Genomic DNA, 15599 nt, shown 5'->3' on the forward strand with positions numbered 1-15599 from the left:
CCCTGAATACATACACAGACAGGCCACCAGATATTATGTACAGTACAAGCTCACCTTGCTGCCATTGTCCTGACCTTCCTGACCTGCCCTGGCCTGGGGCGGCCAGGGACTCTAGTAGCTGCAAGATAAGTGTATAGCCCTGATCCGCAGAGTTACTTCAGCTCAATCACAGTCTAGTCTAGCTATAGTATCTATTTTGTCAGCTCAAAAAGTATTTTGTCAAAGAGCTGACACCTGTACATGTACCCAGAAGCTTTGTTTACTTGAGTTTACAAGATACGCCCTTTTTTAGCTTGATCTGATGTTATTTTTTTTATTAATGATCTTTACCTACACACCCAATATTTGCATAAAATGCATGATAGCAGTAAATTTGTTGAGGTCTCACCAAGAGAGTGTTATACATATTTACGGTATAATAATAGTGACCAAAATAGTCACCATTAGTCATCATGATTATAATTATCAAGAAATGCAGTGAACAAACATGCATGAAAGAAATGGAAATAATGGTTGTGATATATACGTAGGTCACTAGTAAGCTAATAAATTAAAGTTAGTACACTCTTGATCGAAGTCAAGCAGATTGTGTTCTTGTGTGTACATCTCATACAGTTGAAGGTGTAGCTTCACCAGGAGGACACTAGTCTGCCTTGTGCCTGTGGGTGTGGTATGTGTGGGTGGTGTGTGGGTGTGTGTGTGTGGGTGGGTGGGTGGGGTGGGGTGTGTGGGTGTGATAAGGATTTTAGCTGTATATAATAATACAATGTGGGTATAGCTACGTATACTAAAATCAATCATTGATTCCTCCATCAAAAGGCACATACATTCTTTAGCATGAAATTAGACGATTACCGTACGTATAATTATAGTGGGAAATGATTGTTGAAATGTAACTAGCTAAAAAAAAAGGTCAACTGTTACTTCAATACCCTATAGCTGTTAGTATGTAAAATTGCCAGCTATGGACCCCAACTAGTACCTGCATGAATGCAGGGGGGATATCCCCCCTGTATGACACTCTATATCCTTGCTCTTTCTTCAAAAAAATATAAAATTTAGGCCCAAAAGCAATAAACATACTCATGACCTCTGACCTCAGTATTTCAGATAACAGAGGTCATGCCCATGTAACTATGTACTGACCTCTTAATGATGCCATGACCCAGCAGTCTCAGGTCATTGTGAACAATCCCCTGACAGTGCAGGTAACAGAGAGCCTGCTGCAGTGACTGTGAGTCCGTGCTGTGAGGTGTGTGGGGGTGTGTGTGGAGTGGGTGGGGTGAAGTGTGTTGGTTGTGTGGAGTGGGTGTATTGTGTGGGGTGTGTGGGTGTAGTGTGTGGGGTGTGTGGAGGGGACACATGCATGCACACATGAAGCTAAGAGGTCAGTTGCAGACACCACACACACTATCACCTACACCACGGAATACTATATAATTATATACAGTGGAGCATCAGAACCAAATTCTTGATTAACTGGATGACTTAAATTTGCGTAATTATGGGTTGCTGCTATGATGCAATATTGGGGCAGCTGCATGTAACACTACTATTAGCATAGCTGTGGTAAGCCAGAATCTTCCAAGTCTCCACAACCTCATAAGGATTCACTCGAAGGTCACCTGAAGCCATAGGGACACCTGAAGCCATAGGGACACGGATCACTACAGGTTAGCTATCAAAAATGTGCTTGTATTTTTAAGTGAAAATTGCATTCAATACTAAAATTCAAAGTGAAGATACAACACAACAAACACAATAAAAATTAATTCTACAGGACAACAATGACTAAGAGGTTTTTGTATACTATCTAGAGAGGAGGTACTGCAGGATCTCCTGGATAGCAGTGACCATGATTCTGAGTCAACAAGCTATCATTGGGAACTGTACAAAGAAGTGCCTCTTATGCACACACACAGAGAAAGCTAAAAGCCAAACAGAATTGAATTGTAACAGGTGCATAGTGATTAGGATCAAATTGACCTAATTTCATAAGGGACATTTCATAAAGGAATTGTAGCCTTGGGAGTGCCTAAACATTAGCATTGGGAACAGATAATAACACTACAAAAAGTGTCTGTTATGCACACACAGAAAGCCAAACAGAATTTAAATTGCAACAGGGAACAAAATAAATAATTTGTGGCCTCTGGGAATTCTAAATACATTATCACTGGGAATACATTGGGAACAAAAAAGCATAAAGAATTGGAGGGTGCCTACTACAGACATTACATTGCAAGTAAAAACAATTATCTCACAGAAGCCTAAAACTACAACCACAAATTGAAGTGACCTTTGGCATGCCTAAAACATGACCCTACAAAAAGGTTATAGTTGCACCATAATAACACATAACCAATGTCCTATGCCAGTGGCACAACACATGACAATAATAGAGAGAATCTGTACAGACTTTCCCCAGGTTATCAACAATCATTGAGAATAATACAAAAGCATGGATTGCAGGCCTAATACATTGGCATTGGGAACAGACAATGTAAAAATAATTATCTCACAGAAGCCAAAAAGTACAACCACAATTGAAGTGACCTTTGGAATGCCTAAAACATGACAATTATAACTTTACACAAGTAAGAGGTAATAATGAGTTGCACACCATTATAATAACACAATGTCCTATAGGCCAGTGGCACAACACAGTACAGACAAATTATAATTGGTTACTACACAACAATTGTAAATTTGCCTAAGCCACACACACACACACACACACACACACACACACACACACACACACACACACACACACACACACACACACACACACACACACACACACACACACACACACACACACACACACACACACACACACACACACACACACACACACACACACACACACACCTGAAACCTGCCCTTGGACTCCCACAATGACCATTCTCGAGAGGCCTTCATCCAATCTGTAGGCCCAGCTGTATCCATCTCAAGTTCTCCCTTACCAGCATTTCTTTACCACTGAAATAATGGATAACATAGTAGCCGAGACAAATTGATACGCTAGGCAAATGATGACCCCACTACAACATGATAAATGGACCCCACTCACGACTGCTGAGCTAAAGGCTTACATGGGATTCTGCATTTCATGGGGATCGTGAAACTCCCAACGATTGAAAATGATTGGAGGAGAGACGTGCAATTCCACTACTCACCAATTGCATCGAAGATCTCACGCAATCGCTTTAGGGACATCCGACGATACCTCCATTTCACGGACAACACCACTCTCCCGACTCCAGGCACCCCAGGTAGCGATCGTTTGGCCAAAGTACGCCCCCTCTTCAATAAGATCAACGAGCGCTGTTCTGCTGCATACAACTTAGGCCGTGAAGTTGCAGTAGACGAGGCAATGATAAAGTTTCAGGGTAGATCTGCACTGAAACAGTACCTCCCAAATAAACCTGTGAAGAGAGGAATCAAGGTTTGGGTCCTAGCAGACGGGTACTTCCACATGCTACAAGTGTATACAGGGAGAGAAGCCACACCAGAGAAGCAACTGGGAGCACGAGTTGTGAAAGACCTCACAGCCTCGTTGAAGCACATGCAAGCACCACCACGTCTATTTTGACAACTATTTCACGTCTGTCAAACTGTTAGAAGACTTGGAGAAGGATGGCATTTATGCTTGTGGTACAGCTCGCGCTGACCGCAGAGGCTTCCCCAAGGCTCTCAAGCAGCCAAAGCTGACAGAAAGTAATAAGCATAATAAAAAATTATAATTATTTACCTTTTCAGGGGGGAATACATGACTCTCCAGAAAGAAAAAGGTGACGGTCTCAGCGACAATAGGGTTGTCTGTGTGATCTCCACAGCCTCTGACGCCACTTCGGTCATCTCTGTACAACGTACAGTCAAGACAGGCGAAAAAATCTCCGTCCCGTGCCCACAGAGCATCGAGGACTATAATCGCTTCATAGGGGGTGTCGACAGAGGGGATCAGCTCAGAGGGTACTACAGATGCCCTACAAAATTCCATAAGTTTTATATGTACATTTACTTCTTCCTAAAGGATATTTGCATTACGAACAGCTACATATTATATCGACAGTATTCACCCACCAACGCACTGAAAACCCTCCTCTCATTTCGTCACGAGTTGGCCAAGAAGCTAATTGGCGACTACTGCTCCAAAAAGAGCAAGACACCCTTGAAATCGCTAGGAATAGCTCACTTCCCTCTTCACCACCAGGATGTACGCAGAGGTCGTTGCCATCTGTGTTATCAGAAAAACAAAAGGAAGGACACAGCATGGTTTTGCCTACAGTGCGAGAAGTGGTTTTGCCACACTGGCAACCCCTGTTTTATGCTATGGCATAAGAACATGTAACTAGTTGTATAAAGCGTCAACTCCTATGAGTTTCTATCCTGCCTGTTGAACATGAGTAGAAATACTTAGTACTGACTGTAACACGTAACCAGTGTACATTTACTACTTTACAAGCTATCTATTATGTAGAGTAAGCGTACTAGCAGTTTAATACACAGCCACAAAGCTTACCTATGAAGTGCTGTGGCCGTCCGTTCCAAACCAGGAGATCCCGACAGAGAATGCTAGGCAGTTGCCTAAAAGTTAGTTGCATCTTTCTTTGCACGAGGAGAATGCTGAACAAGATAAATAATTGAATATCTAACCGTGTAGACTACACTCTAAAAACAACAAATATAATCCACTACAAGCCTTCCCTTAATTGTCAGAAAAGAGCTGCATATAAAGCTTAATCCGAAACGATATAAAAGTTTAATTAAACTGCGTTGTCCTATAAATTATTAATCAATAGAACTGTTTCAAAAATCGTTTTGCGCACAAGGAAATTTGGGATTTCCGTAGCAGCAATTTTTATCAATTATGAACTTACAAAGTGGTAAATATAAAGTCCCCGTTCCGTTTACGTAGTACGTGCATAATATACACTGATACAGCGCAAATTAAGCGCTAAAAAGGACGCTCAAGATAAGAGCTTTTTTCTGTTGTTAAAATTACTTTGGTCACCCATGCAGCTATAGTTGTCATGACATTTTGCAGCTTGCATTATAGCTACATGTAAGTTAGCTATAGCAATTATGCTAAGATCAAAATAGTGCGGTGAATGGTGCGTTATATTTCTTTGTTAGATCTATGTAGAACTATAGGCTTATAGCTAAGCAAAATTTAGCTGGATATTATGTTACTAGAGGATTGTCGATTTGTATTCAAAAACACAGCACACTGCATTTGTAAAGTGCAATGGTATATAGCAACGGTACAGTAAAATACGCTTTTAATACAGTACTTATCAAAATGGAAACACTTTAAACGTACTACGCAAACGGAATGGGATATTGACCGCTGTATACGTATATAGACAGATAACTGATAACTGCTAATGCTCTCTCCAACACGTGTCACTTTCAACATCATCCTGCAATATGTTTTTTCACATCAATTCTTACAACAATAATTAATTATAGTACCATCAAAAAAGTACGACCACCATTTTGAAAGAACTTTAGATGTGAGAGGGAATTAGGCGTATTTTTGCGAATGGCGTGGTTTCCCTCTGGGCAGTTGGCGTTTCACAACTATAATGTATATACACGTGAAAAGCAATAGATCTAGTATGTACAATAATTATAAATCAATATATTAATGAAACATAGCATCAAGTATGTACAGCATATAGCTAAGTAACTAGTCTAGCTACGATACTCGAGGTGACTAGGATTGTCTCTTTGTTTATTTTTTTTGCAAAATGTATACTTGCAACGTGCAACGATAAATTGCAACGCTTTTAATACAGTGTAAACGTACTGGCGTACTACATAAACGGAACCGCTTACTGCATCTATACAATAATAGTGCAACGTACGCTATGACAAGTACAGTCGAAAACGGCAGTGGTTCTTGGTCAGACATGCATGCAATGGAACTAAGCTTTATGTGTTAACGAATAGCTATAGCGCTCCGGACATTCACCGGGACCAGAGTAGTCTCACAGTAAAGAAGCCAGAACTCAAGCGTGGCTGTATAGTGCGCATTTGATGTATCAAGCTTCAAAATGAAACTGTATTTAGCTAGCTTCAATGTATGTGTACAAGGTTTAATTTATACTTCTTAGCTTTTACCCAACTAAGCTTTTTACCATTTGAAAATCTCCCTGTGTACTGTATGACACCTGGTACAATTGGTACAATAATTATTATACAATAGCTGTGCAATTACATTGTAAAGATGCTCCCCTGTGTACTGTATGACACCTGGTACAATACAATAGCTGTGCAATTTCATTGTACAGATGCTCCCTTGTGTACTGTACGACACCTGGTACAATACAATAGCTGTGCAATTACATTGTACAGATGCTCCCTTGTGTACTGTACGACACCTGGTACAATACAATAGCTGTGAAATTACATTGTACAAATGCTCCCTTGTGTACTGTACGACACCTGGTACAATACAATAGCTGTGCAATTACATTGTACAGATGCTCCCTTGTGTACTGTACGACACCTGGTACAATACAATAGCTGTGCAATTACATTGTACAGATGCTCCCCTGTGTACTGTACGACACCTGGTACAATACAATAGCTGTGCAATTACATTGTACAGATGCTCCCTTGTGTACTGTACGACACCTTGTACAATACAATAGCTGTGCAATTACATTGTACAGATGCTTCCCCTGTGTACTGTATGACACCTGGTACAATTGGTACAATAATTATTATACAATAGCTGTGCAATTACATTGTACAGATGCTCCCTTGTGTACTGTATGACACCTGGTACAATACAATAGCTGTGTAATTACATTGTACAGCATTGTTCAGCATGTTGAGGGAAACTTACCTAGTTCCACAGTTTTGTCAAACAGCTCTCAAACCATGTCTAAACTCAACTTCTTTTCTTCTTTGCAAGAACAGCAAAAAAAATCTTTGTTGCTATGCAGCTGCAGCTGCACATCTGTTGTACTGCATGCCCTTATTTGGTACTGAAAACAGCACACTGTGCTGATACCTGTTTCAGCACACCCCATTACATTTAGCACAGTCCATTTAGCACATTAATCGAACATCAAAATCACAAGCCATGAAAAAGCACACCAATACAACACGTAGGCTGTGCTATATGCCTACAAAACAGCACATGTAGTGTGCTGAATCACTGTTTAGCACACCACGGTGCTAATATGTGACAGGCTCTGGGAAAACAGACCAATTGGAGCAGATCCTGGTATTGAGCAATAGCCAGATTTATAGACTACAGTGTATAATCTCATAATTTTTTTTTCTTGGATTATAGTTATCTACAGTCTTTATACTACCTCTCTGCAAAATCTGATGCTCTGAATCCACTGAATCCAACTCTTTCCACCAAAGCGCTTTGTCTAAGCAGCCACCATTACCTTACTTTTCCCAATTTAGCAATCTTTGAGTGGGCGTTTCTCAATACTGCTGTTTTACAACTTCGAGTTTCCAACGCGCATAACTCAGGCATGGAACGAGATATGTGCAAACTAAGCACATCAATACGTAGGCAATTCTTTGCTCTATCATCTGGTATATAGATCGCAAAAATTATAGCTTGCGCCAATTGGTCTGTTTTCCCAGAGCCTGTCACATATAGCACACACTCAGGGTCTAAAACAGCACACCTCTTTTCTCTGTGTAGTTGTATAAAGCGTCAACTCCTATGAGTTTTTATCCTGCCTGTTGAACATGAGTAGAAATACTTAGTACTGACTGTAACACGTAACCAGTGTACATTTACTACTTTACAAGCTATCTATTATGTAGAGTAAGCGTACTAGCAGTTTAATACACAGCCACAAAGCTTATCTATGAAGTGCTGTGGCCGTCCGTTCCAAACCAGGAGATCCCGACAGAGAATGCTAGGCAGTTGCCTAAAAGTTAGTTGCATCTTTCTTTGCACGAGGAGAATGCTGAACAAGATAAATAATTGAATATCTAACCGTGTAGACTACACTCTAAAAACAGGCTGTAACCTTACTTAGCTACTATTAAAGCATACTCTGCACACTCTGAGGCATCTAAGTAGGTATCTAAGTATAGTACATTAGCTAAGAAGGCTTATAAACGCTGCACAAGCTACAAGTACGATCGTTATACGCACAAAATCTTACCTCTAAAAGGATCCTTCGCTGTGGCCTTAGCTGGTTGACAATTCCGTTGGAGTCCAGGAGATCCTGATAGAGTAGCTACTGTAGACTAGCTAGCTGCAAAGTTGCCCAAAGAAAACTGCTACGGTTTCGAAGCTACGCACCTTTTTTTGCTAAGGGCTGAAAACTGGAAGTATACTTGTAAAAATGGTTCCGCGGTGGGCGGCACTACGTATGAAATCATAACCGCGGCTATTCGGATAAAGCCTCCATACACACAACAAGTTATTAGTTTTAAGAGTGACAGCGAATAAAGCTAAAAAACTTGACCTTACACACTGACCTTAGAGCTACACGCGACCTTTATTAGACTATGTATGGAAACAGAGAGCAGGGTGTCATACAGGGGGGGAAAGGAGGATATCCCCCCTCGCTCCAATTTTCCCCCCCTTTCAATGATGACTGAGTGTCCATAGCTGGGTATTGAAATAACAGTTGAACTTTTTTTAACAACATTTTCTGGTTACTTTTCTTATTTCCCTGTATGACACCCTGGAGAGATATACTGTGAGACTTTTTATACAAATTCATGACTTCCTACCAATCGAGGGCAAGTTGGTGACGCCCCAACTTGATTGTGTGCTTGACAGCAGTACTGTGTATATAATTATGAAACCCTGCCCAATAGTTACACCTAACAAAATCAATTCTCTTTATCAGAGCACATCTAAATCAGCAGAGTTGTGTACCCACCTTTCTTGATGATGACTAGATTGAGCACACTCAGGTTGCTGTCCACTATGCAGCCTCTCACTGACTTGCGTTTCCTCTCTCCAGTGCGTTTGGGTCTGTAACAACTGTGCCCCTTCTTGAGGAGGAGCTTAACACGGCCATTAGTGAGGACACCTTATTTCATGAGGAAGCCCTGCTTGTCATTGCCACCGCTGATACGAACCACATACCCTGTGTGTGTGTGTGTGTGTGTGTGTGTGTGTACAATCTTACAGAGATGGAACTCATAAAGGTAGGGAGATTAGATCATGTGATTGGTATATCCTCAATATCGACCTTTGAACCTATTCCTGGTATTAATTTTGGGACAACCATACTTATTTCCCGAGCCTTTGTCCTCCAGCCAGTTGTCATCACTTCGTTCAAAGCGTTTCTTTCCGCTTGTCATTTTTAATTAGTCCATCAAATGGCATTTGAAATGCTGAGCTGGTATTTGCTCCATAGTGTGTTCCTCAGTAGGGCTAGACCAACACCACCTCACTCTTGCCCCGCTATACTCCACCCTCACTGGGTCTTCACCAGTTTCTTCAGTGTTCCATTGATGTCCCTGATGGCAAGACTTGTCCTCGCGAGACTTAGCCTCGAGACCACGCCGATTGAAAGTCCAATGCGGGTGAGAAGCACAAGAGGGTTATGATCGTCACACAGATTAACTACTGACAAAACAAGGAAGAAAGCTGTTCCATAGTTTTGATGATCCTTACCATACACACCCGCACAGAAAAAATAGTGAATGGCTGGTGAGGGAAAGCGATCGTTTGGCGATCCCTATAGGAGCTTCCGCAAGGTTCGGGAATTGTGGGATACTCCAGTAAATAGCTAGTGGCAGTAGATAATGTGGCAAAGAGCATCGCAGCGACTACAAGTGAGTGGTTAGTCATGATCGACAAGGAACTATTCAGTGGAGCTAGTGTATAGGATGCATGCTTTTGATGGGTGGCAGTCAATATCTGGTATAGCTTTTATTATACTAATCCAAAACTTCTGTGATAAATAATTATACTCATGTTTTGCACATGTATACGTTACTTCAATGTGTACGAGAAGTTGCCAGATGCGGATGGAGGAGTACAAAGTGACACTGTGGAGGATGCATGAGGAACTCATTGGACGGCTTGGGGGGTGTCATACAGGAGTGTGAAGTAGAGCGGGAAATAAGGCATGCTTTTAAAACTAATCATGCTAAAAAAGGTCAACTCTTATTTCACTACACTGTTAGTATTGCCAGCTTCACATTCAGTCATACAATCATAGATGATACAGTAATGACGTGACGTGGATGTGAAACGTTTCCAGATTCCATTATTCTGCTTGAATCTATAATTATCATACCCATGAAGCTTCTTATACAAACTAATATTAATTGTGAGTAATAGTTGACTTGAGCAAGTGTTCCTGTACACCATTATGCCTGCATTCATGTATACATTGTGGAATCTACATTTGCAATGATTGTATAATTATTGTGACGTAGGTATGGTAGAATGCTTCCTATGGGAGTTGCGCTAATGAACTCTTGATCCAACAATTGTTGTGTTCAAATTTCTTATTAAATTTTCAAAACCACATTAATTATAGCAAATCATTGAGAAAATGAAATTACAAAAGTGTGTTCAGTTTGCAGTGCTCTTGCACACTATAGAGAGATAGTCCTCCCTCCATGCAGTGTGACAGCCAGCACCGTCGCGAGTATGTGGCACTGCATCGCTGGCCCCCCGCCCATTCGCCCATGGGACCATCTGGGATATCTGCAGCAAATGCATAATACATTAGTTTCAAGCAATTGTTGTTGTATAAACCACCTACCTATTGAGGCTATCGCAGTCCAGTTGATTAGAAGGTTCTGTTAGTTCCAGTTGGTTTGAAGGTTATGTTAAATCCAGGTGGTTAGAAATCGAGTATAGTTATACGTACTGTCTATACAGGGACAAAGCATCATGTGTGTATGTAGTACTAGGCACACCCACAGCTCACATGAAGGTGTGGAAAGGTGGGTGTGGCCTTGCATTAGAGGCGTGGTCACATGTACATTGTAGGTATGGCCTGACCACTCCTCCTCCTGATCATTTTTCTCCTTCTTTCATGATTTATAACAACGAAAAAAGAAAAAAGAAATGAAAATATGAAGGGGCCCCCAATTAATGAGTTGATGATTGAATTATGACTGATGAGATGTAGTTGAGTGTAGTAGCTGTGGGTACAAGGGCAGAGGGTTAGAATACACACACACGATTGTATAGGACAATAATGTTGCAACTCATAATACACACACAACACTATATTTATGGCTATAGGAGCATGTGCAGTGGAACCCCTCTATAACGAACACCTTTGCATGCATGGGGATCAATGTTTTGGCCTTTATACATCAGAGGTTGAGAGGTTGTTTTAATTGTAGTACACAAACTGTTATTTGGGACCTGAGTGCCTGGCCGTTATATAGCAATTGGCCTTTATTCGGAGGTGGTTGTTAACAGAGGATCCACTGTAATACATATATAATATAGACACTCACTTTTTCTTAAGGAGGAGGACATTGTATTCCACCAATGCCAGTGATGTCATTGCCGATGAAGAGATGCTCCATACAGACTTGACTTAATTCAGTATAGTAGCAGTAGATACTCTGTATAGTGTTGTTTCCTCTAGTATTCTACAAATTCCGCCAGTGGTCTCCCAGAACATGTATTGTGATAATAACATTGTTAGGGCAGAGGTTAGGACACAGCATGTAATGTAATGCTCATGCAGTAATAATAATGATGCCTATTATTATAATGCTGGATATAACTCCACCCTTGCAGTACAACCCAGGTGAGGAGTGCCAGTATCAGTCGCTGTCCGTCCACTGTCCCTGTATAGAAACAATTATACACATGCCTACTAGACTATGACCACTTAAGCCTCTCAATACTAACATTTAACACTATGTGTGTATACAGTTTATGCTACACAAGAGTAGCTAGGGGGAGGGGCTTAGTATCATGTGATACAAATCACACACATGCACTCACTCGTCTTTAAGGAGGAGGACGTTGTTTGTATTGAAATCCTTCCAGTGATATAGAGACTTGACTTGAGTATAGCAGTAGGAGTATAGTAGATAGGCTTGCTGTTTCCTGTAATCTGGTGAGCATGGCAGAGAGGCATGCATGGGGACACATGCATGGGGGGGAGTGGGACTCAATACTAAAGGAGTCAGTCTCAGTCTCAGTACATGTCTAATAGTGTGTTTTTTCGAGTTAAAATTAATCAGCTCTGCATTGCTTGCTTGGAATTCCAACAGTAGTCTGTATTGTAAAACACAATAGATTATTAGTGTAGAGGTGAGGAACACATAACATGGAATTCAGTACTAATACAATAATGCTCATGTCAGTCATAATTATTATAATGCTCAGTAACTTACAAACACACACACACAAGAGTAGCTAGGGGGAGGGGCATGTCATGTGATACAGATTATACACACTCACTCGTCTTTAAGGAGGAGGAAGTTTGTTAATTCTGCCAGTACGTAGAGAGATGATCGCAGACTTAATTGTACTTGAGTAGTAGCAGTGCGTTGTATAGACTGGACGCTTCCTCTATTAGAGTTCCGTTAGTGGTCTCCGGCCGGCTCACAACATGTATTGTGACAAGAGGTGATTGGGGTCAGAGGTCAGGACACATGATTATAGCATGCTAATTGGACACAATGCTCAGTAATGAACGTCATTATAATGCTCAGTAACTACATAATTGTAATGCTCAGTAAAATACAACTGCCATTCCAGCCTCCTATCCATGCAGGTGAGGAGTGCCAGTATGAGTCCTTGCATGTTCCTCCAGTGTCCCTGTAGGAACAATTGTACACATCAACCAGAGCAGCTCAGTATAGTGTGTATTGATTGCATGAGAGGAGAGCAACACACACACACAACAGTAGCTAGGGGGAGGGGCTTAATGTCATGTGATATAGATTATACACACTCACTTGTCCTTAAGGATGAGGATGTTGTTTTTTCGAGTGGCTGGAGATAAATTGACTTGGGGACTTGAGTAGATAGCTTGTCTTAAAGATATTTTGTAGACTTAGACACTTGATTTTGCAGTTTTAACGTTTTTTGTGGTCCATTTTCAGTTCTGTAGAAATTAATAGCCTAACACACACAACTGCAGCCACAGTAATAGTACAACACTCCTCACCAGTCACTCTATTCCAGGCACCATACATGTACGTGTAGCCTTCGAGAAGATTCGTTAGTGTTCCTGGCCGGCCACCTTATTGGCGAGTATAGAAGAATCCAGAGTCTTGAGAACGGGCTTGAAATGTAGAGAAATTTCATGTGTCAGCTTTTTATAAGATTTTCCGCGCATGCGCTTTACAGATTATTATTATTGCTGGCTCAGCAGCTTTCTGCAGAAAAGAAGGAGAGGCTGGATCGTGTACAATGCAACCACATTGAATAAGCAGTCAGAGACACTTTCTCCCGTCCATGTAGTCACACACATTTTGCTATGACCTTGTATAACCTGTTGTAGGGTTCATTGGACCTTTTTGGTAACTATAAATTCCTTTGTTTCTCTATGAGGCCACTGTTAGTTGCATTTGTTTCAGATGAGAATACTAGCTCGACCCCAATGAAGGAGGGAGGGAGGCCTTCATTACTCATTATCCCATTATTATATTTTGGTCCTATTATTTTAACTGACGACAATACATAAAAGGACGGAGTATGAAAAAAAATAGTTTACGCACTGGCTTTTTGGTGCACTGCATGGCACATGGTAAAATAATGCAATGTCAGCCAAAAAAAGGACTTTGACCTCAAATAATGGCTGACTTAATTGAGGAGGTGAGCAAAACGAGGAGGGAGGTTGATTTGAAACAAGTATGCATGCAACTAACAGTGGCCTAAACATGATTATTACAGTCACAATGATGAGAGCCTTCATGTCTTCTTATACGTAGCGTCGGAGAGTTTGCTGCTTTTTGAAGAGGCAGTTGATTGATCTTTAGTGAGTATGATGCTAGACTTTCTGCAACTGCTTTTATATTATACACGGACATTAATAAAAGGGATCTCCCTGCATGCACAGACAAATCTATGAAGACATGCACCTTAATATCAGCAGCCCTTGAGGCTCCTGAAGAACGAGGAAAAGAGTCCATACGTGTGTACCTCCCATGCAGACACTATAATTTGTTTCATCTTCTATAATGAAGTGCATCAGTTGGTTAACCCATGCAGCCATCTACATCTATAAGTCGAGACCAGGCCGATTTTAATCGGCCTGGTCTCGAGGCTATACTATATAAGCCATGCATGCACCATCACAAATACACTGAGGTGCCTTTTCTTACTACTCAACATCCAAGTAATCTAATTCTTCATTATAGTGATAGCTTCCAAGTAACCTGCTTCCAATAATTTCACCGTCAAGCTTTGTTGGGGAACTCAGAGAGATCATCTTTGTCGTGAATTCTTGTCGGATAGATAAATATTTTGGTCACATTTTTGCTTATGTAATTAAATAGCTGGACCAGATTATGGTGCTGTTATAACACTTGCAGAGTGCTCTATATAGAACAATCAATAACATGATCTTGGTTTTGACATCTACACTTTATATAATACATCTACACACAACTTTGTATATGCATGATTGTATAAGCATTCTCAGCACATTCCTAGCTTTTGTCATCGTATAACTATTGAGCATATTAATAGTACAAGCTTTGCAGTTTGTTGAGGAACTTAGATTCTCAAAAATTGTTGAGTGTCCTGAGGTATTTCACATCCGTATCATCTTGTTTGCTTTTATCGGGACCTCATAGGCTATTTTTGGCTTTCTCCATCGAAACTTGACACTGTTACTAGCTATATAATCTTATTTGTCGAGACAAAAAAGAGGTGTAATTTTGTATTAGTTTTGTATTGCTTTGCTTTGAATTTCAGGTACGGAAATAACTTTGATGCAGTATTACTCTTGGTTTGAACACAGTTTAGAGAATCCTTTTACGTCACTGTTTGCTCTTATAATTATATAGACTATAGCTAGTACTCGCGTTCCAGAAGTTTGAGTTGCACTGAGTGCATGCAATATTGTAGTGTGTAAAGAACGCTGGATGGTTATCGGGCTTTTCCTGTTTAACTTGTAACGTGCATGTGGTAGTGTCCGGTGCCTGAGATAATTATGTTCGTTGGCGATCCTAGTTGTAGAAACTGGTAACATAAATGTATTAGCTATACTTGAGCACTCTTATAATTTATACCTACTTATTTTTTCATTCCAATTCGGAACGTTATATCTCATGGTTTTGCATGGGATATCGTCAATTGCTCAGCTGTTAGCGATTGTTCCTTCACATTGCTCTCACATTCAACAGTTACAATGTCTATACGGGAATTTGTTCTTTTGAAAGCACTTTGAACTCTACTTCGGCATGCACGAGCACGTATAATGGGTTTCCTGTAATAAGCCTAACTGCTATTTGCATAACAGGTTTGCGAGAAAATAAAGTGTACCACTCAGCATTATCACGGGAAATAGAAGTTATGCATATAATTATATACACATGCTAAAGGTTGCGAATTGGCAAGTTGTGTGAATTATTACTCTATATATATATTTTGTTTTTATTCGCATATCATAAAGGGAATAAGGTTAACTTCATAAGGTGTTCCAGTC

The 15599-nt window shown here is 40.6% G+C and overlaps 2 protein-coding genes across 6 annotated transcripts in view; both read right to left on the bottom strand.

Annotated features, from left to right (window-relative positions):
* The window catches only part of LOC135338452 (uncharacterized), a 92024-nt gene extending 91754 nt beyond the window's left edge, over positions 1-270 (bottom strand). The window contains exon 1 of the mRNA XM_064534589.1: positions 55-270. Coding sequence (XP_064390659.1) covers positions 55-65 — 11 coding nt within the window. The 5' untranslated portion in view covers positions 66-270. The remainder of the gene's footprint in view (positions 1-54) is intronic.
* A 137-nt stretch (positions 271-407) lies between these two features.
* The window catches only part of LOC135338503 (uncharacterized), a 65646-nt gene continuing 50454 nt past the window's right edge, over positions 408-15599 (bottom strand). Inside the window, exons 1-8 of one of the 5 annotated variants that reach the window (XR_010395505.1) lie at positions 8157-8805; positions 7668-7955; positions 6863-7030; positions 4529-4632; positions 4090-4243; positions 3183-3992; positions 2875-2985; positions 408-1245 (exon numbers count right to left, since the gene is read on the bottom strand). The gene's annotated coding sequence lies outside the window, so the exon portion shown is untranslated. The other 4 variants (XR_010395506.1, XR_010395504.1, XR_010395507.1 and 1 more) reach the window with 4 other exon arrangements.

This window comes from Halichondria panicea, chromosome 7, assembly GCF_963675165.1.
Source record: "Halichondria panicea chromosome 7, odHalPani1.1, whole genome shotgun sequence".
Lineage (NCBI taxonomy): Eukaryota > Metazoa > Porifera > Demospongiae > Suberitida > Halichondriidae > Halichondria > Halichondria panicea.